Source organism: Pan paniscus, chromosome 21 (genome assembly GCF_029289425.2).
Source record: "Pan paniscus chromosome 21, NHGRI_mPanPan1-v2.0_pri, whole genome shotgun sequence".
Classification (NCBI taxonomy): Eukaryota; Metazoa; Chordata; class Mammalia; order Primates; family Hominidae; genus Pan; species Pan paniscus.
In genome coordinates, this window is record NC_073270.2 from 22013839 (window position 1) to 22040642 (window position 26804).

At 41.1% G+C, this 26804-nt stretch overlaps 1 protein-coding gene and 1 pseudogene across 5 annotated transcripts in view; one reads left to right on the top strand and one right to left on the bottom strand.

Moving 5' to 3' along the window:
* Positions 1-905: 905 nt before the first annotated feature.
* KIZ (kizuna centrosomal protein) overlaps positions 906-26804 on the top strand; it is a 120955-nt gene continuing 95056 nt past the window's right edge. The window contains exons 1-4 of one of the 5 annotated variants that reach the window (XM_003810625.7): positions 906-1336; positions 7242-7304; positions 11534-11696; positions 20776-20865. In XM_003810625.7, coding sequence (XP_003810673.2) covers positions 1248-1336; positions 7242-7304; positions 11534-11696; positions 20776-20865 — 405 coding nt within the window. In that variant the 5' untranslated portion in view covers positions 906-1247. Of the gene's footprint in view, positions 1337-7239; positions 7305-11533; positions 11697-20775; positions 20866-26804 lie in introns of those variants that run through there. The other 4 variants (XM_057300908.1, XM_057300909.1, XM_063600989.1 and 1 more) reach the window with 4 other exon arrangements.
* On the bottom strand, positions 14109-14230 carry LOC112437994 (5S ribosomal RNA; annotated as a pseudogene).

Here is a 26804-nt window from a genome sequence, read left to right on the forward strand (position 1 = left end):
AACATGGTGAAACCCCGTCTCTCCTTAAAATATAAAAAATACCAAAAAAAAAAAAATTATCTGGGTGTGGTAGCGCACACCTGTAATCCCAGTTATTCAGGAGGCTGAGGCACGAGAATCTTTTGAACCCAGGAGGCAGAGCTTGCAGTGAGCCGAGATCACGCCACTGCACTCCAGCCTGGGCAACAGAGTGAGACTCTGTCTCAAAAAAAAAAAAAAAAAAAAAAAAGGAAAGGAAGGCAGAGAAGCAGGCTAAGGCTTAATTTTTCTGCCCAGTGGGTTTTGGAATATGGTTGGCTTCCTTCAGGAAGCTTTTTCCCGACGTTGGTGATGATAATAAAACCTGATGCTTTCTATGTGCTGGGCCCACTTACAAACACTAACACATATTAACAATCGAATCCTAAACTAATCCTGTGTTAACAGCCTCCCACTTTACATATGAGGAAACCTGGGGTGACTTGCACACGGCCTGGCAGCTGGGACGTGGATAGGGAATGTACACCCAGGCAGTCTGGCTCCCGGGCTCCTGCTAGAGGATCCTACAGGACATTAGGAGCATTGTCCATTAGAGCTGTCTGCACAAACGTCTGCTTCCCAAGCAACTAGTTATCAACTTTTCCCTCTCGCCAACGATACTGGCACCTGGAACAATCCTTAGATTCAGCACGGATTTTCGAGTAAGGGGTTGGTCCACTGTCGGGGCTGAGCACAGCTGTTTAGCATTTGAGGGTTTGTCTTTTTTTATGTGGTGTTTTGTGTCGCTTTTGAGTGCTGATATAATAGAACAAGCTTAGTACAGTGCCTGGCACTCAACAAATCCTGGCAAGAAAGGAGATCGAGGAAAAGAAGCAAGCGAGAGACGAAAGAAAGGGAGGGAATGCGCCTTGTAACATTAACGTAGCTTGTGCGAATCCTGGAAGGTGAGGGGAAAGGAGACACCGCGTCAGGGGAGAGAGGAGAGGGCACCGAGTGCCCGCCCCTCCGACGTGGTCCGCCCCGGCCTCACGGCGCCCCGCCTCTGCCACGCCTCTTCCCCGCCCCATGCAGGTCTTCGTCCCGCCCCCCACAAAGCCGGCTTCCGCCCCGTCCCTCAGCGGCGCCCCGCCCCCACGGCGTCTTGCCCCGCCTCCTGCAGGCGGCCCGGCGCGGTGTTTACCCGCGGTGCATGGTGGGGCGGTCTCCTTCGGCAACCCCGGCCGAACGGCCACCCAGAGGCTGTGCTGAGCTGGCGCAGCGGCAGCAGCATGAGCCGGACCCTCGCATCGGCCGTGCCCCTGTCGAGTCCCGACTACTACGAGAGGCTGGGCCAACTCCAGCACGGGCTGCGGGACAGGTAAGGGCACTGGGGCGGGGGTGGGGAGTCGGCCCGCGCCGAGGGTCTTCCGCGTGCCCTGCCCCATTTTCCTTCCCGCTCCCCCGCCCGAGGTTCCCCGGGGCCCAGGCCCGCGCGCAACGCCCCCAGGCTCCCAGTGGGGCCTGGAGGACAGTGTTTACTAGAGCCACCCCCTGTATTGGGGGTGGGAGCGGAGAGAGGTGAGAGACCGCCCCCGCCCCGTCAATAGCAGCTAAAGCCTGGTCTACGGTTTGAGGATGCGGCCGCGTCACAGAATTTGCCCAGAAGTGAAGGTGGGAGTTCTTCTGCCTGTCACTCTCCATCAAGCCTTGTGAGTTTCTCTTGTCCCCTTTTACACGCCCCCTCCCCACTCTCTTCAAATTTCCATCCCGCCGTGACAGCTGCACTGCATCAATGATGACAAGTCCTGGAACGCAGACGGTTGTGTGTGTGTGTCAAACATGTGCCCCCGTTTAAACTCAGGAGACTTTTAGGGGTAGCGAGGGCTGGCTAGATTTCCAGCGAAGGGATGAAATTTCCAGCTAGAGAAGTCCAGCTTCCAGAGGGTTCATGATGCCTTTGATTAAGATATGAAAGATGGGAACCACTGAAAACAGCTAGATCTAAGAGTGCATATAGAGAGAAAATTATACCGCAATGTACTATGAATAACCACGTAAAAGATAAATTGCTGGACCTCTTATTTAGCTGCTAAGTTAATTGGAGTTGTAACTCTCATTAGTTGACAAGAAAGGAAATACATTTTTGGATCTCTTGATAAACAAAACATTTAATGAGTGTTAAAAGTTACAAAATCATTCTAGTGAACAGGAGAGCTGTGTGCGTGACAGTGCTAAAATGATAACAATAATTACATGGAAAATAAAGGCAGAAGTAAGCGATTTTGAAAAGGAATTACATTTATCTTACGCTAGATTTAATTCTTGTCAGATATTTACAGAGCATCTACAACAGGCTTCCTTAATTGTCGTTAGCATTTTTTTTACCTTGTACTCCTTTTCTACGTCCTATTTTCTTTCTGACATGTCACCGCTCACCCATATCAGTGACCTCTTAATTTCTGACTTTAAAAAGAAATCTCTTCCTGTAGAGCCTTCCCTGTTTCAACCCATTCCCTAACTTTTGTGACTCTTGGCATTCTTACAGCACTCATAAATGGCATTCTTTTTGAACTATTAATTGTAAGTTATTTTTGTTTCCTGTGCTAGGAACACCTGGCTGTTTATAGTCCTTATGGCACAATAACTGTATAATAATTATGTACTTTATGATTAACACTTATTCCTTTAATTATTAAACAAGGTGAGGCTGTTGAAAATATATAAGGAATTTGAATCAAATTTTATAGCCTGTTCACGGTCCTGCATTTCGAGATTTGTTTTATTTTTAAGTCAGTACAAATCTGTTGCTGTGTGTGTTCATTTTTCATTTTAAGAATTTATAACTAACTCAAATTAATGCACACTGGACACAGTTATAGAGGCAAATAATTCTAGATACAGAAAAGGCTGCAGTAGAAATATCAAAACCTGGATTCTAGTCCACGAACAATTGTGTGACCTTGAGCAGGTTGTTCCACCTCTCTGAACCTTGGTTCTTTACCAGGAATGAGGGGGCTTGACTAATATGCAAAGTAAGGCCACAGATTTTTTTCTTTCTCTCTTTGCTAGAATAATGGGCCTTAAAGTAAAAAAATAAAAAAAAGCTGAAAGCTGTAGTTTTGCAAAGCAATGTGTAAAGAATATTATTGTCTGTATCCAATTTGAGTGTTTGGATGTACCTTTTTGTTTGTTTGTTTATTTGTTTGAAACATAGTCTCACTCTGTCACCCAGGCTGGAGTGCAATGGCATGATCTCAGCTCACTGCAACCCCTACCTCCCGGGTTCAAGCGATTGTCCTGCCTCAGCCTCCCTAGTAGCTGGGATTACAGGCGCCCACCACCAACCCCAGCTAATTTTTGTATTTTTAGTGGAGATGGGGTTTCACCATGTTGGCCAGGCTGATCTCGAACCCCTGACCTCAGGTGATCTGCCTGCCTCTGCCTTCCAAAGTGTTGGGATTACAGGTGTGAGCCACTGCACCCGGCCTTGGTTGTACCTTTTTAAACAAAGAAACACAAACCATCCCACTGATCACAGATACCACTGTCTCCTAAAATTCCTGAGTCATTTCATAGGGAGCAACCCTGGGTAGTCACAGCTGCTTTATCAATCCAGAAACTTCTGGGAAGTGGGAGACAAAAAAAACCTCCCTCTTTCTCAGCCCTTTTAGAGGTGGTCATTGCAATGTTAGCTGGTCAAATAACCAGCATATTTCCAGCCCAAGTCATGTTAGCTGTAGTTACACGTAGATGTAATTTTATCGTCTGAATGTTTTCCTATGTGTGTACAGTGTTTTTTCTGCATTGTGGTGAAAGTCAATAATTGAATCTAAAAGAGTCTAATGGAGTGACTTGTTACAGTGTGTATAGCACCCACAAACATGGTAGAAACTTATAAGTGGAATTGGCTCTTACGGTTATATAAAAACATCCTTTTAAAAGGGCCCATTAGCCAGCCGCGGTTTTTTCAGTGCCTATATTGATTCAGAGTAAGATATCATAATAGTCTAGAAACTGACACTGAGATATTAGTACAGTAAGCTGAAGATGGTATAGAATTGTGGTATCGAGACAAAAACAGAATAACAAGTGGCTTAAAAGTAGAAAACTCAGCAAGATAAGGACCACTTAGCTGTGTAAAACTGAAAGGTCCAAGTGAGGGGTGACTGAAAACATGAACTATGGGTAAGCATCCCAGGGATGGGTATTTCAAAGATTCTGAAATAGAGATTTAATATGTAAGAATTGCAAGCCATGGAAAGGCTTTTCATTGAGGCAAATACCTGGTTTTTAGTATTAAATTTTAAAAAGACATGGAGGGCTCAGCATTCTGAGGTGCTGCAGTGTGGATGAGGGGCTAGAAAATAGGCCTGTGAAGAAGAGTTAACAAGATTACCACCGTTTTGCCTGGGAGAGAAAGCCAAGAGGAGTTTGATTATCAGGGTATGAAGTGTTATGATAGAGAAGTGTGAGCAGCAGATGTCTGCATCTGCTGAAGATGTTTTACAAATAAATTTTACATTCATTACTAAGAAGAACTTGCTGCTTGGGAGGTGGTGGATTTCCAAAGTGACTGTGGTCCTTTTTCACTAGAAGTCATAGGTGAATTTTAGAAATTATTTTAAAGTGGCTGGGCATGGTGGCTCACACCTGTAATCCCAGCACTTTGAGAGGCAGAGGTGGGTGGATCACCTGAGGTGAGGAGTTTGAGACCAGCCTGGCCAACATGGCAAAACCCCGTCTCTACTAAAAATACAAAAATTAATTGGGTGTGGTGGCGCATGCCTGTAATCCCAGCTACTTGGGAAACTGAAACAGAATCCCTTAAACCCAGGAGGGAGAGGCTGCAGTGAGCTGAGATTGTGCCATTGTACTCCAGCTTGGGCAACAGAGTGAGACTCCATCTCAAAAAAAAAAATGTGTGTATATATATATATATATATATATATTTTTTAAAGTAAGTTCTAGCTTACAAAAAAGTTGCGAATATAGGACAAAGACCTCCAGTGTTCCTGTCACCCAGATCCCTCAACTATTAACATTTTATTAGATTTTTGACACTGAGATATCAGTTGAGTATCTATTTAAATCTGTCTATCTAAAACCATTAGCCTTTTCTGATCTGTTTGAGAAGTGCATATATGATGCCTCATCACTCCTAAAATCTTCAATGTGTGTTTCCAAAAGCCAAGGATGTTCTTGTACATGATCACACCATACAGCCCTCCTAGTGGTGAAACCAGTCCGCAGACTGCATCAGATTTCACCAGCTATCTTAACGATGCTCCCTTTTTTTTCCCCCTGGTCCAGTGGCTCACCTGCGAACCGCGGTTGCATTTGGTTGGCATGTCTCTTCAGTCTCCCTACATCTGGAACGATTCCTCAGTCTTTCCCTGTCTTTCATGTTCCTGACAAGTTCATAGAGTACAGCTTTCATTCTAGAGGGTGACCCTCAAGCTGAGTCTATCTGATGGTGTCTCATTACCAGACTGCAGTCATGCTTTCTTAGGAATACAACAGAAATGAAGCACTACCTCAGGGCATGGGGTCATAGATGTATTCAGAGGTCTTCCTTTCTTTGTAATTTAATGACAAGTTGCTCACACTATCCAGTCATTCATTCTGCATGAACCAAGTACCCAATTGATCATGAAACTCTAGGGGGGGAATGGTAACTAATAAAAATTTCTAATGTGGAAGCAATTATGCTATGTTTCCTTCACTTTTATTCTAAGTTCACTCTTACTAGTGAGAAGGTAAAGATTTGTGATGCTATTAGTTAAAAATGTGTGTTTTTGTAATTTTTTTCCTTTTAATCTTTTTTTTTTTTCTTTTTAACATAGGCATACTGCAACCCATGGGTTGTGTTCCCCAAGTGAAGATTCTGTGTCTGGATTTTGGACCCCATATTCCCATTAAATGAATTTTGGTTAAATAGTAGTTTCCATTTAACATTATGCAAAGGAAAGAAAGTTATGTAACCTGTAATGTAGCTAACAGTGACTTTTGGGATGATCTTTTTTTTAAAGGAAAAGAACTATTCTGAAGATATATAGAAACTGATAATTAAGAGCTCACAAATGGAGCATGGGGCCAGCCCCTTTCCCTCAGGAAGCCAACCTGAGATCACCTCTGTTGGAGTCCTTATCTTTATTTCACAGCCTTTTGTTTAGGATTCTTTGCTTGGATGGAATATTATGTGGTTTCTTTTTTGGCCTTTACTTAATGTTAACTTAGATGAGCAATTTAGCTTCAGTTAGGTGGGATTGAAACAAATAGTGGTGCTCAGATGGAACCCTCTGTGGCTAATCCTCCCAGGCACTCTTCTTGGGACTGAATGGCTTCATCAGTTTTATCCCCCAGCCCCCTGGTTTTGGCTGCCTCTGCTTCCTCTGCTGCCCAGTTCCCCCTCGTCCTTGCCCAGGCTGGTTGTGGGGTAAGACAGGTTTTCTCCTTAGCTTACTGCTAGCACTCACCTGAACAGCACAGGTTCAGTCTTTACTGGTAGTAGCTCCAGGAAAACTGCAACCTGTGACAAATAATGGCACCATTACAGAGTTATAAAAAGAAATCCCTCCAAATTTGAAATGATGGTCTTAGAAGGCCTGGTCTTCATCAGATGTAAGTGAGGCCAGGTTTACTTTTCAGAGGTCTTTCTCTGTCTCATCCACTTGGCTGTGCCCAGGCTTGTCTGGTTGAAAACAGAGCAAGCCACCAGTCTTCAATCTGTACACAAGATCTGATGGGACCCCATCACCGAAATGCCAGCGACTCAGAGAAGTCTGGCTACGTTACATTTTATATACTTATCTTGTTTATTATTGTCTGTCCTTCTCCCTAGAATGTCAACTCTTTGAGGGCAGGAGTCTTGGCTGGCTAGTTCACCATATTAGTCTCCAGGCCTAGAACAGTGCCTGGGTCATCATAGGCACTCAGGAAATACTTGCTAAATGAAGGCACCTGCTTCCCAGAATTTTCCTATTGCATTTCCCCATTTACTTTGTGGATTTTATTCTTTTGTCTCCTATTGGTGTTCGTTTTGTTTTTTAGATTTCCCTGGCGACTGCTGCATACTTTTGTGCCTTTTGTTTTAGATGCATCTGGCATTTTCTGCTTCTTAGACCAGAGAAGCATTCTCACAAAGGTGTGATTTGGTATTTGGGCTTTTTTTGACCTCTAATCAACACATTGCAACAAAGCCATTATTTCAAAGAAGAGCATGGTCTAAATCCAACTCCCTGTTACTTATCATGTAATTACTTATAAAATGTTTTTTATTATAGTGAAAAGAAGAGATTGGACCTGGAAAAGAAACTTTATGAATATAATCAGTCTGATACATGCAGGTAAGAGACGATAGTGGGAACAGTTTTCAAGCCAGGTTCCATATATTAATAAAAAATTTAACCCTAATGTTATGTCATAAATATTGTAGTTAGAGTACTGGGTTTTTGGTTTTGTTTTGTTTAGTTTTTTTGAGATGGAGTCTTGCTCTTTCGCTCAGGCTGGAGTGCAGTGGTGTGACCTTGGCTCATTGTAACCTCTGCCTCCCAGGTTCAAGCAATTCTCCTGCCTTAGCCTCACAAGTAGCTGGGATACCTGAGATTACAGGTACGTGCCACCATGCTGGCTAATTTTTCTATTTTTAGTAGAGACTGGGTTTCACCATGCTGGCCAGGCTGGTCTCGAACTCCTGACCTCAAGTGATCCCCACGCTTCTGTCTCCCAAAATGCTGGGATTACAGCAGTGAGCCACTGTGCCCAGCCTAGTTGGAGTACTCTTACCATTCTCTTATTTTTAGTGTGTAGTAATTTGAAATAAACAGTGCAGTTTAATATAATTACTATCAAATAAATTTGGTTAAAATCGGTATGAGATCAAAATATGTTATTTTCATTATTTCATATTTGTTTTATTTCAAGAATCTGTTTTGCTTAAAAATCTTAAAATAAGACATAGCCTTATCTTTTTGGTTGCAATTTAAACACATTGAGCTTGTGTGATGATTAAGACATAATTACTGTAGTTGATCTTTCAAGGTACTACTGTAGGCAGGATTACCTGGTATCTCATTTGTTCATGGATATATGAGAATGACTATTAAAATTATAAGCAGTGAATAATATATTGTACGCATTATCCTTTTTAGGTTTCTTCCTCCACTATTAAGAGCAGATCTTAAATATTTTAATTTCTATTTTATAAAAACTGAACTTTATCCTTAAGCCAAAAGTATGGCATTACCTCTTATATTATTCATATGAAGAACTTCTGGCTTTGATAGCATTAAGTTTGTAATTTATCCATGTCACACTATGAGTGAGAAATGAAAAGATCTCATCCAGAAGAGAGAGAGGCCAAGAATTCTTTAAAGTCAAATTACCTATTAGGTCAGTTCTTTCCCTTGTCTTCAAAATTATTCTTTGGTTTTAAGATTTAGTGTACTTCCAAAGCTTCCAGTTGAGGTAGACAGCCATATGACTCTAGTAACTCTGAAAGAGACAAGAAATCAGTTGTTTTGTGTGTGGAAGAAATAGCCAGCATTGTGGATGCTGTGGCCTCAAGAGTGGGCTCAAGTCTGAGGGGATCCTTGGCAGCTGCCATTTTTCTAGCCCATGGCTAAAGGGCAGAAGATTGTGTGTAGACGTTTCATGCAGTCTGTTCTTGGGAAGGCTCCTGGCCTTCTGGTGGTGGGAGGGGCAAGTGTGAGAAAAGGATGGGCACTTTTACCAAGCCGTCAGTTCACTGAGCTGCTGCTTCTCTCCCAGCCTCTTGTTGTTTCCTGGAAGACAGAGGATATGATTTGCTAAAAATAGGCTTGCTTAGATTGCCTGTAGAAGAAAATCCAAACAAGGCTGCCTCCACCTAGTACCTGCCAGAAGGCAGAGTCTGAGACGAGGGTCTGTGTATAAGTGGTAATTTATTTGACAAGGTGGTCACCTAAAATTGGAGAGCAGGGCTGGGCTGACCGAAATAAGAGCTGTTCACTGCAGTGAGCACCTGGGGCTCAGTCCCTCCAGACCTTCAGAGGAGCCTTCAGAGGAGCAGTGTAGACTACCCTTCTGCTCCGCACAGTGTCTAATCCTGCGAAAGGAGATGGGGCTGTATTCCTACCGGTTCCTGACCCCCACTGGTAAGGGCAGCCCCAGGTGGAGTTAACTCCTTTACACATCTAGGCTTTTCCATGCTGCAAACTCAGAACGGCAGCCCTGAAATGCCAAGTGCAGCTGAGGCAGAGGCAGAGGCAGATGCTCTCAGGTTATACCACATGCAGCAGGCTGTGGCGGCTGTGGCGACTGTGGCGACTGTGGATGGTAGAAAAAAGGTCGGGCCAGGAGGCATGAGGTGGGCACAAAGGGTGTCTCATCCAGCAGCCCACCAGACACGCCATTATCTGCACCCTTTTTAATTTACATTATCACCATCTCTCTCCAGCCTCTCCCTAAGATTCGACACTGACTGAAATGTCAGGCTCTTAAGCATGACGGGATGTTTTGTAATGTGGTATAAACTTCTAGGCTCTGTGGTTAGGTGCTTCAGTTCCATCTGAGCCTCACCAGCTCTGAGCCGGTGACCTTGGGGCAATTACTCCAACATTCGGTGCCTCCATTTCTTCTTCTGTCAAATGGGAACAATGACAGCTGTGAGAACTCACTAAGATGCATACAGACCCTTAAAGCAGTGTCTGACCTACAGCCAATTATTATTTATTACAATTTTATCAACATTCTTTTTCCTATTTTTTGCCGTTGAGCTTTCTGACATGCTGTTCCCCCACCTGGAATGTTTTCCCCTCATCTTTTCATTTTTGGCTTCATCAATTTTAATTAACTCTCATTCATCTTTCAGGTTTTTTTTTTTTTTTTTTCCCAAGACAGGGTCTTGCTCTGTTGCCTAGGCTGGAGTGCAGTGGTGTGATCTCAGCTCGCTGCAGCCTCTGCCTCCCGGGTTCAAGCAATTCTCCTGCCTCAGCCTCCTGAGTAGCTGGGATTACGGACATACACCACCACACCCGGCTAATTTTTGTATTTTTAGTAGAGGCGGTGTTTCACCATTCTGGCCAGGCTGGTCTCGAACTCCGGACCTCAGGTGATCCACCCACCTCGGCCTCCCAAAATGCTGGGATTACAGCCATGAACCCCCATGCCCGACCCATCTTTCAGGTCTTAGCTGAAAATTATTTCCACTGGGAAGGCCTCCCTGGCCCTTTCAGCTAGGTCAGGTTGCCCGGTGTGTAGAAGTCCTTTTTAGTTTCCCTCATAGCATTCATCACGTATTTACTTATTTCATTGTTTTCTTTGTTGACCTTAGCTGAAAGACTTTGATCTTTAGAATGCTGAATATATGGATAATTGCATGGGTAGATGAGTTACTCACTCATGTGGTCAGCTTTGAAGGTTAATGTGGTAGCTGGAATGGAACTAGAATTTGGATGGAGAAGGCATGGTACAATTGTACCCACTCCGGGTAGACACCACCAGCAGCAGCTTTACTGAGTGCCTGAGTGTGAACGACAGTATGTTAGGTTCTACCTCTATTACAGTTACTTGCGTCAAAAATGCAGAGACATGGGCAGCAATAAGACCAGCCTTCAGTTTTTATTCAGAAAGAAAAATGAAGACAGCCAACCATGGTCAAAGCGCAGAATTATTAACACGATAAAGACTTTCTTGAAAATTGTTGGCCTAGGATTGGAAGTTTAAGATCTGTTGTTAAACAACTTTGGACATCTCCAGCATCTTTGCAAATCTTTGTTTTGAGGGTGAATATTTTTGTCATTTTAAAATTTATTTTTGTTTGATGAAAGAATGTTGAATAATTTATTGAGCCAACAATTGAAATGCTGTATAACAGGGAAGAAGAGTTAGGATTAACCGCGTTGGTGCCATGAGAAAAGTCGACTGCACAACTTGAACTATCCAGTATGTTTTTTTATGTACAGAAAAATTGGAATGCAGAGTATGTTTTTGCTATTATACTTTGGATGAGTCTTAAAGTTTTTTTCACAGTTGGAGTAATTACAGTCCATATATTATAAAATATTTTAATAGTGAATTATATTGTAGCAATTTCTAACAAGTATGTTTATATTATCTAAATGAGAGCTTTTGGTATTTTACATTTTTAAATTTCTTTTTAATTTCTTAATTTTATGGGTTGTGATTTATAGTTTGATTTAATTCCATATGAGCAGTTATTTTTGAAATTGTCATATATAAGAATGTTAGTGAGCCATTCGTCGAACATGTCCACATAGACACTACTCTTGAAATCACATTTAATTTTGAGAAATAAATCCATAGAAATCTTTACTGTGTGAATGTTAGAATGTGGTCTTATATATATTTCTCAGGGGAGTTATGCTTAGAGGAAACCGATATTATACCTCAGTGGTGCTGCATTAACTTTCTGGCTCCAAAAATGTGCATATACATTTTGTTCTTTGGGTTTCAGTGGTTTGGGTAAAATACCTTAGAATACATTGTCTCATTAACAATTTTGATGAAGAAAATTCTCTTTCTTAAATTCGTCCAAGTCTAGTCCATTGTTTTAAAACTGCTTTTAATTTTCTAGAGTTAAGCTGAAATATGTAAAACTAAAGAATTATCTGAAGGAAATATGTGAATCTGAAAAGAAGGCTCATACTCGAAACCAAGAATATTTAAAGCGATTTGAGCGTGTCCAAGCTCATGTTGTACACTTCACCACAAATACAGAGAAGCTTCAAAAACTGAAGGTGACTTCCTGTTTTTTACTGTGTTTTATTTTATTTGTTGTTGTGGTTTTTTTTTTTTTTTTTTTTTTTTATCTTCAAGATGAGACCTCACTGTGTTACCCAGGCTAGACTTGAACACCTGGGCTTAAGCAGTCCTCCTGTCTCAGCCTCCTGAGTAGCTGGGATTACAGGTGCACACCCCATGTAGCTGTGTACCTCCGAGTAGCTGGGATTACAGATGCACACCCCAGGTTTATGTTTTGTTTTTAATCTTTTTTTTGCTAAAATGAGAAATAATGAGTACTAAGTTTCAGATTAGTGGTAGTCACTAATGTTTTGTTGTTCATAATTAGGATTAAGTATCAGCTTTTTCTGTGAATTACCATGTGGCTAAGTTTTATCAGGGAACTTGAAACTGCATTTTCCAAGATTCTTCTTTAGTTGAGAAATCAATGGGATATCTCTAACACAGGCAAGATCACTAGCCAGTACCTGGCACGGTGTAACACATGGTATTTGTTGGCTGAATGACTGAATTTGAGCAGCATTGGGGTTCTCTCTAGAAACTGATTCTGTCTTGAAAGGGTTCTTTTTCTGTGGTCTGGGCCCCTCTTCTCTGGCAAACAGTGCGTTGGGAGAGTAGTAAGGGTAGAACTGTCCCCGAGGAGTTTGCCTTTATGCTGCTGGTCTGTGTGACCCAGAGTGACTGCTCTTGCAGCCTTCTCTGGTTCTGGCACCTTTTTCCCCTTGAAGTGCAGGTGCTTGGCTGCCTGCTGCTGCTTGGCTTCCTGCTGCTCCACAGATTATGCCAAGTGTGGAGGGCCAGGAGCTAGGCCTTTATCCTCACCATTTGCACTGGTCAGGTGTTGTCCAATTTAACCCATCTTAACACTGGTCACAGGAGGAGTTGGATTCAGTATTCTGCCTGCTAGCCTGCTACTGAGCACCCCCTACCTTCTTTTTTTTTTTTTTTGCCCTGCAGTTTTTCTTCAGCCTTTTATTGTAAAATTTTCAAATACACAGAAGAGTTAGCATAATTCTTATGATGAACACTCATAATTCTCCACTTAGATGCAGTAGTTGTAAATATCTTGTTATATTTGCTTTGTATGTGTATTTTTTTTTTCTCTGAGCCATTGAAAGTCTGCTGCAGGCATCATGACACTTCTTTCCTAAGCACTTGAGCGTGGATCTCCTAAATATAGGGACAGTCTCCTACGTAATCATACCATTATCACGTCTAAGAAGATTAAAAATGATTCCACAATTTGCTTTTTGAGACAGGGCCTTACCATGTCATCCAGGCTGAAGTGCAGTGGCGTGATCATGGCTTATGGTAGCCTCAACCTTCTGGGCTCAAGCGAGCCTCCCTCCTCAGCCTCAAGCTGGGACTATAGGCATGCACCACCTTGCCTGGCTAATTTTTTATTTTTTTGTAGAGATGAGGTCTCACTGTGTTGCCCAGGCTGGTCTCGAACTCCCAGTCTCAAGAAATTATCCTAACTTGGCCTCCCAGAGTGCTGGAATTATGGGTTTGAGCCACTGCACCCAGACATAATATTATTTAATTTTCAGCTCGTATTCAGATTTCCCCACTTCTCCCAAAAAGTAACTCATTTTTCCAGACCAGGAGCCAACTAGGGCTCATGTATTGTTTTCTGTGTTATTGATTATTGTGCCTTTTTTGTCTCTTTTAATCTAATTTAGTCTCCTACCATTCCTCCTTTTTTTTCCCCATGTCATTGGCTATTTTGAAAAAGGCAGTCCATCTGCTTGTAGAATGATCCGCATTCTGAATCTAAGGCATCATTTAACTTGCACAGCATCCCCTGTATTTCCTGTGAACTGGAAATGTGGTCTAAACAAGCACTGTCCAGTAGAATTTTCTGCAGTGATGGCAATGTTCTGTATCTATGCTGATGCTATCTAATACAGCTACTGCTCATATATGGCTGTTGAGCACTTAAAATGTGGCTTGTGACACTGAAGACTGTATTTTTAATTTTGTCAATTTTAATTAATTTTAATTTAAATAGTTACACCTGAGGTTATACTTCCAACTGCATCCCATCAGGAGGCCCATGATGTCAGGTGGCCCCTGGGTGAGGCTTACTTTGACCCCTTGGTTAAGATGATGATCTCTAGATGTCTCTACTGTAAGGTACATTTTTTTCCCTTTTGCATATTAGTAACTCATCTATAGAGTGATGGGTTGGCATCATGGGAATATTGTGTTCCTCAGTATCCTTTTACCTAATGGTTTTAGAACCTATAGATGAGCCTTGCCTGAACCAGTTATTTCTAGTGGAGGTTATGAAAAGTGGTGATTTTCTGTTTTATTGTATCTTCTGTTAGCTGACTTTCCTCTATAACGAAGAATGTTTTCCCCCTTTTCTTTCTTTCAACCTCTTTTTTTTTTTTTTTTTTTTAAAAAGCCTACAACAGCACCTGGTATTCCCAGGAAGTCTTCCATCCAAGTATGAAACCGGCCCAACCCTGCTTAGCCTTCAAGATCAGATGAGAGCAAGCGTGTTCAGGGTGGTATGGCCGTAGACCCTTTTTTTTTTTAATGTTATGATGGACTTGTGAATTTCTATTTACTAGTATGTTATCAATTACAGTAATTATTCTTTTTGTTGTTTTATTGTCTTATATTTGGCCAATTGGAGTCTCTCCAGATTGGCTCCTGTGTCCTTTTGACATAACCCCGTTAATTCTGAGCCTTCTTTGATCTGGGGCATAACAAGATATTCCAGGTTTACCTCACATTTTTTCTCCTTCAGATATGGAATTAGCCTCCTATCCAAGGAGCTATGGTTCTTTTTAATGGAGAGGGGTATTTAGAAACCAAGATATATGGTTAAATGTGTTCAAGCAATAGCAAGTTTTAGCTCCCCAATTTTTTCTTTTAGTATTCATGAAAAATGTTTAAAGTTCAAAAAAAGTTGTCATTATCGATGTTGTAAACCACTTTTCAAAGATTTCATGGAGAAAATGAAAGTGATGGGCAAAGGAGGGAATTTTGTCTTCCCAATAAAATAAAGGAAATAATAGAACATTTCTGCTTATCTTCATATTGAGGCTTCATTTAATTGTTGATTTCTTATTATAACCAAATTTGAGAGGAAGGAATTTGAAGGGAAGAATCATCTTTTGTAATTTTTTATATTGAGAGCATTCATTATATAAAATAGGATATGTTATAAAAAAAAGCTTGTATGAGCTGCTTAAGACTATCAACATGGGGGACCATTTTAACATGACAAACTAGATAGGAATATGAAAAGCTTTATTAATAAACATGGTTCAAAAATTATGTAGGTGTTCCTTATTTGAATTTTGGATAAGGAATGCCTTTAAAAAAAATTCTTCTAGTAGCGTAAAAGACCAAATCATGGCACTACACTCAGGAAGGATGTGAGTTCCATGGAGAACTGGACTTTGACCATCACCCTAGGTCCAAAGCCAATGAATGTTTGTTGTGTGCCTACGAACCCAGACAGCAATGTCAGCGACCCCTCCAGTGATCCCATCTTCTTCAGCAGGCTGTGCAGTGAGCTGAGGTTCAACATAGGGGATGTTTGTCTCTGGTGTTTTCCCATTTTTTTCTACTTCTTCCTTTTGGGCCAGAGTCCAGTGGTGGCCCAGGTATGCCAGAACCACTTGTCTCCTCTTAATGCTGCCATCCAGGTATCAGATGTTTACCTCCTTTCTTGACTGACCTCACATAAGTCTTGGGAGAAAGGTGTTCACAGTGCATTGCCCACACACCCCAAAATGCCACAGGTATTGCACCTTGAACAGACTACAGTTAATACAAATGAACTTCAAATTGGTAGAATTCCAGAAAGTGCAACCAAGTGAAGCAGTGTGAGAGAAGTGGGGGTTTTGCCCAAACTGATACCAAGTGACTTTCTCCCACTTTGTAGAGGTGGGCTGGGCCCAGTTCACTATATAATGCTAAAATCTCCTAAAATGAGCTAAATACTGAAAACACTGTCAACTGATTTTATGACTCATAATACTTTATTTGGAGGCCTATAATAATTTTCAGGGCTTTTAAAGGATATTGACGTGTTATGTAGTTTTGAAAATACAGTGTTATATCTATGCTGCTACTTGTCAGTTGGATAAAGGGGCTGAATAAACACAGTTCAAAAATATAAATATTAGGTCTGGGCATGGTGGCTCATGCCTGTAATCCCAGTGCTTTAGGAGGCTGAGGTGGGAGGATCACTTGAGGCCAGGAATTCGAGACCAGCCTGGGCAACATAATGAGACCCCATCTGTACAAAAAATTTAAAAATAAAATTTAAAAATTAAATTTAAAATTAGCCAGCTGTAGGGGTGTGCACCAGTAGTCTCAGCTGCTCAGGAATCTGAGATGGGGGAGGATCATTTGAGCCCAGGAGGTTGAGGTTATAGTGAGCTATGATGGTGACACTGCAGTCTAGCCCTGGCGACAGAGCAAGACCCTGGCTCTCCAAAAAAAATTAATAATAATAAAGTAAATTTTAAAAAACCCAAGAATGTAAATATTAGTATTAATGCTGTGAGGAGTCTGCCCTCCTCTCCCTCATTCTGCCCCCCTGCTCCCTGTATTAGCTGCTTTTGTAGAGGGGGCCCCAGTTGGTCCTAACTTAAAGCAATTTCACTCAGGTGCCCGTTATCCTTGTCTCAGGTTGGGTTCTCCCTGAAGCAGACCTGGAGAACAGGGATTTGACAGTAAGTGGTTGATTTGGGAAATAAGGAATATCAGTAGGAAACGGGGGAAGGGAGGCAAGGAGGGCACTGGGTGTATTATTAAGCCAGCTACCATAGTCAGCCTGGCGCCAAATCCTACAGGGAACTTCTGGCAAGTGGTTTGCACATTCGGGATATGTGTCCAGCAGCTACTAAGCAGCATTGATTGAGGACTGATGGGCAAGGTTGTAGGTGGTAGGGAATTAACCAAACGCTCTCCAGAGCAGCCTTCCCAGGTTCTGAGAAGCCTTAGGCACGGAGCCCCAGATTCCAGAACTTAGGAGTGCCCAGAAAGGTCCTAGGGATGTGTGTAGAACGTTGCCAGCATCTGCCTTAGCCTCCCTCATGGCAGTATTGCCAGGCATGGGGCCTACATGTCAGGGCATTCAGGGAGGATCCCCATGGCAGGCACAAGAGTCTTCATCTGGTTAGGTCTCTCCTTGGCCTGAAATGCTGGCCCAGGCTTTTGAGGACAAAGCCCAGATGCTGGTCTCTGCCTGCACAGAGCAGCCTCACCCTTATTACTCCTCCCAACACACACACACACACACACACACACACACACACACACACACACACACACACACACACACTCTCTCTCTCTCTCTCTCTCTCTCTCTCTCTCTCTGTGTCTGTCTCTCTCACACAAATACACAGACGTGCACATTTTTTCTCCTCATCTCTCCCTAATTTCCCCCCTCCACCTTCTACCATCCCCATTTCTCCCTCTTATCTCTCCCCTGTCTCCTATTCCTGTCTCCTTGCCTCTTCTTGCCCCCAAATCTGTCTTCTCCAGATCCTCTAACTCTTCCACCCCCATATCTTCCCACTGTCTCTCTACATCTTTATCTCCCGCACACGTACACACACGTACTCTCTCTCTCACACACACACACATACACACTCTTACATGCACCCGCAGTACTTTAAGCATGCTGAACAATTTGCATTTCCTTGAAAGCACCACATTATCTCATACCTCCTTCAATTAGAAGGCCTTTTTCCCCCTGCCCTGCCTTAGGTCTGTGTCATAATTATCTCAGTAAGCACTTCCTTCATGGTATTATAATTGTTTACATGTCTGTTTTCCCACTTCACTGTGAGCTCCTTGTCTTATTATTTCAATGCTCTCAGTATCTGACCCAGAATATGGCACATAATAAGCACTCAGTAAGCATCGAGACTTCCCCCTTGACTGAAATTAATTCTTCCATATTTTTTGTCTCATTCTGTTATGGACCATGAACTACTATGTGAGAACTAATGTGGTATTGATGATACTTTTTATTATACCTTCCCAGTTAGCATTTCTGTTTAATAGCAGAGGTATTCTGAATATATAATGTCATTATTTAAAGATGTGATTCTCCAGGCCTGGACAACATGATGAGAACCTGTCTCTACAAAAAAATAGAAAAAATTAGCTGGATGTGGTGGCATGTGCTCTAGTCCCAGCTATTTGCGAGGCTGAGGTAGAAGGATTGATTAAGCCTGGGAGGTTGAAGGGCAGTGAGTTGTGATCATGCCACTGCACTCCAGCCTGGGTGACAGAGCAAGCCCTTGTCTCAAAAAAATAAATAAATAAATAAAAATAAATAAAGTAAAATAGATGTGTTTCTCCTTGAAAATTCAGTCATTAGGGTATGTATGCCTATAAGGGGCTAATATTTGAGAACAAGTCTTTTGAACTCTGATTTGGTTTCTGCTAAGGATTGTGACAGACATTGTGAGCAGGGCACAACCTTCATGCCCCTGGAGGGCAAAGTGTGTAGCAAATACCATTTTTTTATCAACCAAAGTGTCTTGCCTGTTAATATGCATTAGTTGAACAAATGAACGTTCCCCCGTATCTTTGGTAAAAGTTCGCGATCTAAGAGGAAGCACAGATATTGGAAAAAAATAGGAGAAGAGAAAACGAAAGACTGTGAAGCTTAGTTGCATCTCTCATACTGACTTGAGGATCAAATCAGCCCATTAGGTAACTCTCTGTACCCATTTCCTCAACTCTAATGTGAGGAGACAGGGCCAGCAGATTTTAAACTTCGATTCAGTTCAATTATTCACTTATTCTGTAACTTGAGAATTAGCTGTGCAACCCTGAAAAACAATGAAAAAGGAAATCTGTAGCAAAAAAAGGTAGTGGTGGCACTTTCAGGCAAACAGTAAAGTGATGGAGGGGAAATTGATGAAAGTGAGAATGCAGAAAGTATCAAAAGTGGAAAACGTTTGTGAGCATGGAGAGAAATCCCAGAGACCTGAAACTTCTGCCAGAACCTCCATCAATCCTCCATCAATCTGTTAATCGTTGTTAACAGATTTCATTAATTCAGCTGAAATAAATTACTTGTGCATACTGAGGAAGTAAATGGGAAGGTCCTGCTAAGTTTAGGTGGGCAGCATCAAGCCAGTGCTGTGAAGCAATACAGTGACAGACAGAACAAGTTACCTGATGGATTAACTCAGTGCTCTTGGGTTTATTAAAACAGATTTCTTGGGTTAGGGCGGGGGAGATAAGGGAATTATTTATCCCTAGAGGGGCTCCAGACCAGGAGATGTTACTGGGGCATGAGTAGGCTCTGGAGAGCGCTGTGGAAAACTCCTGCTCTCCAGTGTTCAGGACATGGATAATAACCAGGTGTTGTATGCAAAAATAAAAAGGAAAAATAAAGAGAACAAAGCATTTTTTGATGGAAATCCATGGTCCCAGGGGATATAGACTTACATTCTGTATCATTAATTTATCATTGTATCTCTCTGACTTCATTGTGCCATTTCTATTTGCATTATTAATTTAGCTAAAGAGTATCTACAGTTCAGTGACTTTTTTAGTTGCATTGAGAGCAATCTAAATTGGGCTTTTAAAGATACTTCTTTCTGTTCTTTAGGAAGACTTTATGCAGTTATCACTTCTTTTTCCTTCAGCAAAATGAATTGAATAAAACTCTTATATTTCTATGAGAAAGTGCTCTGTCTTTGGAAGGTATGGCTCTGAAATGATCCTATAATGAGGAAATCAGGTACAATGCTCATTGATCTCAAAGAGCGTAAGAAAACATTTGTAGTCACAAGAAAAAAGAATTTTTATTTAACCTGTAATTTTATGTTTATATTGTAATTCATCCCCCATTTCTTTTTGAGATACTATCCCTTGGAATCTGTAAAGGATGCCTGTTTAAAGCTCTTGGGGCTAAAATGTAAACATCTCTAAGTTCAGAGGAATAGATATGGAACAGAGAGATGTAAATTGTATCTTTGTTATTGCTTTATCTATTCCTAGTTTATTATTTTATCATTTGTACTGGCCTGATAAAATTTTCATTTAATTGGATATCTATTTAGAGAATTACTGCCATCTATCATATAGTACTCTGCTGGAGAAAAAAAAATCCATACCTAACTGTTACTAAAAATGAGACAGCATATATTAATATTACCTTTCAAAATATTTTGAGGGAAACAAATCAGTTTGGTTATTATTGCCCATTTGTTTTTTGTATGTCAAAACAAAGCTCAGGCCTATTTTATGTTCAGAGAACTAAGGAAACAGCTTTCTCATTTCATCATCTTATAGGTGTGTTTCTAATTACAGTGCATACCTGCCTAATTTAGAAAATGTTCTGATACTTATCTTTGATGGACCACAATCCATGACTTTTTTAAGGCTTTAATTACTAGCGTACTGAATCAAAGTGCTTTTTTATGCCTTGCTTTTAAGAAAAAGCCATTTTAAGATTGAATCACTTTCACCAATTATAGTGTGGTGATGATGCAGACATCTTTATGTAGTTATTAGTGCCAGAGCAAACTGGTTTCTGATCATTGATGTCTGCAGTATATTTTTATTCATAGAAAATGGAATTTAAGTTGATGATCTAGCAAGTATACTCAATTGCTGTGATGATCAGAATCATGATATTTTGTAGATATCATATAGATAAGAAATCAGTAGGATTGATTTTTTTTGTTGTTTGGGGCAAAACTTCTAAAAGGAAACACTGTCTAATGTGCTACTTTCATAATAAAGGGATTGTATTTTTGTGATAAAGTATCAAACTGTATACATATATATACACACACATATATGTGTATATATATAAAGATTTTATTCCCTAAGTTGATGAAAGTAAAAATCCATCAAATCTTATTTTATTTAAAAATTGTAGCATTTTGTAAAATTCAACTTTTGATATGTGTCATTTGCAAAATTGTTCATTTTCTAAGATAAGGTGAATTTCTTGGCAACATCAGCTTTTACTTTCTACTTCAATGCTCCCTGTATGTTGTAAAGACCACAGTATACAGACAGGTGCTAGTTGTAAAAATATTTATCACAAAATCAAACTTTGTTTATATTTAGCTTGAATATGAGACTCAAATTAAGAAGATGCTACGCTCAAAAGATAGCCTGGGACTAAAAGAGGAACTGACAGATGAAGACAGAGAAAAGGTAATAAACTAAATTGATAACCTTTCTGTTAACAGAGGAATTCTGGAGTGTTTATATTTTGAGATATTGTTTTAAATAAAATCATCTTATTAGAAAGATCCCTTTGATTAAACCTTACGTGATTATTTAAAGATTTTTGCTTACAGAATATTGCTTTAATGTCTAATTTAATTAAGTTTGCTGAAAGGGAGTTACTTTGTGAAGAAAGGATAGACTCTAAAGAAAACCTCAGTGTTGTCAGTAGGTAAAATTGTTTTTCTAAATCATCCTTGTAGCTGCTCTTTTCTTAGTTTGAGAAGTGTTTTAAATGAAAAGTAAACAAAATACAGCATTTTGATTCTTTTATTTGTGCGAATATATATAATTTTGTACATTTTAACCTTTGCACAGAAAACGTGGAAAGAAAAGATTGCATATCTAAGCAATAGACAAAAAGATCAACAAGGAATACTTAAATAAATTCTGCTATGTATCTGCTATAATGCAGGCTTCTAATCCTCCCGCCTATCTCCATATAAATGATTCTGTTCAAGACCGTAGATGTTTTCTTCACTAAAAGCAGTAAAGCTCTTTTAGATGAAATGTCTAAAAACATCTTGTAATAACTTGGAGCATGCTGGCAAGAGTAGTCACTTGTGACTATGTGTGAAACCCCCCCCAGCCAGTCGATATTGTAATAAGCAAAAATGGTAGCATCACTCCATTATTCAGAAAAGCCAACAGCGTGCTTGTTCCTTAGGCTGCAGCATTCATTAAGAAAAGCTTACTGGGCTGAAAGCTGGAAACAGATGATAACGGGATATGATTTTCATATTTAATGCTTTCCTTGGAAGAGTGTGTGTGCTACAGATTGATAGAAGAATCAACTGCTACTTTACTAAAAGACTTTCAGGTTTGCCCTATAGCTACCGATGGAATCATTCAGCCAAGAAATTAACTTTTTCTCCTTTTACCTGCTTTATATATCTGCTAAGCAGGCTGCCTGGCTGCCAGTAAATGTTATTATGCAGTTAACTGTTTGGTATTTAAGACTCTTATCAGAAAAGAAACAGAGGCCACACTATTTTGTTTTTATTGTAGGAGGAAGGTTTTAGTTTTTCTTTCTTCCGTGCATTAGCAGGCATTAATCTGAGTTTATAGAAAGTTTTCGTTTTCCTTCCTCATAGATTAAAAAATTTAAAAAAAAAACCCTAGAATTTAGAGCATTCTTTAAACTGTAAGATACAAAACACCAAGCCCCAGTAACCTTGACCTATATAAAAAGGCTTTAATGATAAATGATGTATATGCCATTCGATGTAGACCAAATGTGGTATGATGTGATAGAATTTTAGAGCATTCAGGCAGTTTTTCTGTTTGACATTCAGTCATGAAATAATTGATGTGTTTTAATCTAGAAGCCAGTTAGTTCTTTCTATGCCATTCTTGATAGACATATTCTTAGCACGGCAGTGTCAATGGTACTTCAGGAAAATGGAAGCTTTTTTTTTTCTTTATTTACCCACTGATTCTTTACCTTGCATGTAGTTGTGGAGTCTCCTTTTAGGACATATTTAAAATTAGGGCAAGAGACATACAGTTGACAGCCCCTTAAAATGTTACATATAATAATTAGAAGTCTTTTCATTTATATGGAAAGGTGTCATTTCCGTAGAAGCTTTGACTATTGGCTGTATAAGAATCGATTAGGTAACACTTTGAGAAATTTATATTTTGCCTTTTCTAATTTTCCATTGATGTTCAACCAATTAAAAGGTAAATACATTTCAGCAAAATCATGTTTTAGTTAATCCTTATACTAATTCCTGAACCATTCCTTATCATATGAGTTATGTCTTATTGTTTAGTGGAAATCCAAGCTTCTCTTCTTTGGGCAGTCATATGAATTGGTCTTGGTCATTGACCTCCAGGGCCTTTCCTGAAGCATAGTACAGTCACTGGTTGAATCAATAAATAGTTGTTAAGCATCTGTTCTGTTTGAGAAGCAACAGTAGGCACCTCTATGAAGGCCACAATTTTCTTACCTTCAAAGTGCTTCTCACAAAGCAATGTTCTTTCTAAGGCACAGAATAGTGTGTGATAAAGTGCCAGTCACGTGGGACAAGCATGAGCAATGAGAAGAAAGAAGGTTCTGCTTCCTGTGAATTGAGTAACCCCAGCCCTGGTGGAGGAGGTGGTGTGTGAGCTGGCATAGAAGGATGTGCAGGATGCCAGTCAGTGGTAGAAAATGAGCTTGGAAAGCTACCTTGTGGGATTTGGTACCTGGAACTATGGTCCCAGGCTAAGAACTGAGATTTCCTCCTGGAATTTGTGTGTGTGTGTGTGTGTGTGTGTGTGTGTGTGTGTGTGTGTGTGTGTGTGTTGGGGCAGATGAAGGAAGGACTTGTGAGCAGAGCAGTCACATCCCATGTGTGCAGCTGCGGGAAGATGAGGCTGGCAGTGCTGTGCAGGATGAGCCTGGGGAGGAGTACGTGGAACTGAGGAAATCAGGCTCCATTCAGACAGGAGGAATTAACAGAATGGAGGACCTGTATTGGGGATGGCCATTGAGGTGGAAAACACTAACAAAGGGGAGAGGATCTATCAAATTGGTGATCATTCTGAATTATAAAAAGGTATTTTTTAAGTGGCTATACAGCTTTCAACCATAGGCAGTAACTTGGATGCCAAGAAAAGTCATCAAGTGGTGTGTGTCCATTTTTTAAATATAAAAACTCTGGCTCAGTTTTGGTGTAGGACATCTATTATTTGCTTGCATCCAGTAGTTGCTCTTTAGAATCATACATTCGCTTAGAAGGATTAATAGTTAGTCTGTTCATCTGCCATGCTTGTTTCCACTATTAATTTACTTAGTCAGCTTACAAAAAATGTGTCTTACCAAAAAGGCACATTTCAAGCCCCACTCAGATCCTCACAAATTTTACTATAGTAATTCTTCACCTCTATTATATATATTATTATTTTTTATTTTGGGGGCAAACTCTGTTTCCAGACATGTTCTTCTGGTTGAAGAACGGTGACTAGAGAATATACATAAAAACACATAAAAATGTATGTCCTCAAGAAAGATTGAGATGGCGTTTTTGAATGACAGTATACATTTGGGAATAGGGTTGTAAGGTTTCTTTGAACTATTATGCTGTGAAATATATTCTACTAGAAGTAGAAGCAAACTGATTATACTCTGTCAGGGATGGATAGGTGTGGAGGACCAGGGAATTTCATGACAGAGCTGAAGGCTTGTTGAGGAGCTTCACTTCCACTGTGGTAACCCTCCCTGCAAGGATCAGGTGGGAGAATGGTTATAAAGGTGTTATTCCCACTTTTAATACTGGTAGTAACAATGGGTAATAATCACTGCACTTTTACTTTGCTAGGTGCTGTATTAACACTTTATGTGTATCAACTCATTTAATCTTCTCAACAACCCTGGAACTAGAGGATATTGTTGTCCCCATTTTATAGTAAGGCTCAGAAAATTTAGTTAACTTGCCGAAAACTACACAACCAGGCAAAACCAATATTCAAACCCAGACCACTGGACTTCAGCATCCATGCTGTTAACCACCTTGCAGCAATGCCCTCTAAGGTAGTATGGGTAAAAGATAGTATGGGTAGCTCTTCAAAAGTTGGAGAAATTCCTGGTGAAATAAAAACAACTTTAAATACTGCATTTTTACCTAGACTTGAGGGAGGAAATGGTCTTCCTTGGTGCTGTAGTATTTGAGCTGAATCAGGTGAGCCATGGCAAGCTGAGGACCCGCCCCCTAAACTGCCCATGTTTGCAATAAAAGAAGCGTCCGTTTCTGTTGGCTTTGTTGGGCAGAAGAAATGCCTTACAACTCGACTGAAGAAGAACTTGAAGGGAGAAAGCCTGCACGGCCACAGGAGGCAGCTGTGTGCCTGGTATGCAGGGATGAGCTCTGCAGTGGCTTTAGCCACGGATCTGAGCATGTGTCCGAGGTGCTCCCAGGAGCAGTGCCACTGCAGGAGAGGCACACGACAGAGAAGACAGCACCCCAGTATGAGATGATGGAAAGGGTTCTTCCATTCCAGATGTGTTCCCAGGATCTGAGCACCATTCATAAGACCAAGGCAGCCACTGTAGGACCTGGCTCATCTCCAAGGAGTAAAGGGACCAGATACCTTGTGTGGGGGAAACTTGATTGAAATAAATATTGCAGCAAGGGAGAAAGGAATCCTAAAACTATACTGAAGTGTCTCTATCGAAAGAGCAAGTGACTTAGGTTGGAATCCCCTGGGAAGGACCCTAACACAAGGATTTGAGTGTAAGTCGTTTATTTGGGAGGTGGTCCCAGGAAGCACAGATAGAAAAGAGAGGAAGATGGCATGGGGAAGGGAAAGCGGGCTGTAAGAGTGTGTGATTGAGTGGGTTATCACTCATAGCTCCTGGTGCTCAGTCCCATTGGGGAACCTTGGATGACTGTGTAGGGCATGCCTCAGGGATATCCCATTCAAGGAGTAGGAAAGGGAGGTGTTTCCCCTCCAGGTCTGTCACTACCAGAGTGCCACGCCTGGCTCCTCTTCTGGTGCTGCACAGCAGCTGAGAGAAACGCTTGGGCCAAGAGGCGCAGGTGCTTAGAGGAGGACACTGGGCAGGTACTGGAATGATGAGGGCCCAGGGATATGGGCCCGCCCTCTCACACCTGCTAAGGGAAATAACAGTGGGTGGAGGAGGTAGAGGTTATTCCTTTGAGTTCTCTGTATAAGCCCGATTTCTTATCCTTATTAGCCCACAATGCCACCTTCACCAGCAGCCTCCTTGAATCACTGCTCAACTATAAACAACACAAAAATCTCCCTAGACGGGGGCTCTGAGCAGTTGCCTTCACGGGGAACGTGGCCCTCGGTTCTGCCATTCTCAAAGTTATGGCTGTACTTGATTTAGACAGAGCCATGACAAGTCAAAAAGTAGCCTCTCTGTGTTCAGCTGGACCTTTTTATATTAACTGATTTCTTATTTATATGTGTTTGTATTCAGAAAACAATTAGAAATTAACCCGAATTACACAAATTGTATTTCAAGTCCTGGCCCTAAAACTACATCTGCAGATCTGCAGACCTTTTTTTCAAGAGAGGGTAGAACATGCTCTTCTCTCCCAGCTCACTTGACAGTAAGCTTCCACATGGCAGGGCCCAGCCCCTTCTTGCCCGCCACACCACCCCACAGCACCCTGCACCTGGTGAGTGATGATAACCTGCTGACCTGAAAGGAGGAAGAGGGGTGGGCTGCTCTCTGAGTGAAGGGTACTCCCCATTTCATGTGGTGTTCGAGGGCAGATGACATTTGGACTCTCCACTCCTGCTTTTGGGGGTGCCTTCCAAGGAGCTGGTGGGGAGTGTGGCTCTGATGGACAGCTCCCCCATGGGTCTTTCAGGCACTATTCTAAGGATTTTATATAATATAGGCGTATAGAAATACACATTGGTTACAGCAACCTTACAAAATAAGAACTATTTTAATACCCATTTTACAGATTAAGAAATGGGAGCTCAAATAAATTAAGTAACTTAATTTCTTAGTCACACAGCTAGCAAGTGGCATACTGGTCTGGAGTCTTAATAAATACATCAGTCTGCTTTTCAGTTACTGGAAGAAAGGATTTACTTAGGAAAATGGTGGGAGAGGGCCTTTTTAAAAGATATTAGCTACTCTCTCGTAGTCAAGAAGGAAAGACAGTATTTTTAAAACTTACCCATTGTGGGGACATTTGGCTAGCCAGCTGTCTTCCTTTGCTCTTCTCTGTGGCGGGATTCTGTGGCAAGTGTATTATGTGACAGAGGCTCTAACAAGTGAGAAAATCGTATTCACAGATAGAGGTGCCTATCGTGTAGTGGAAAGAGGGGGAAGAGAAAAAAAGTGGATGAGAAGGGGAAAAGAAACATAAGTCAATTTAACAAGAAAAAGATAAATTTTT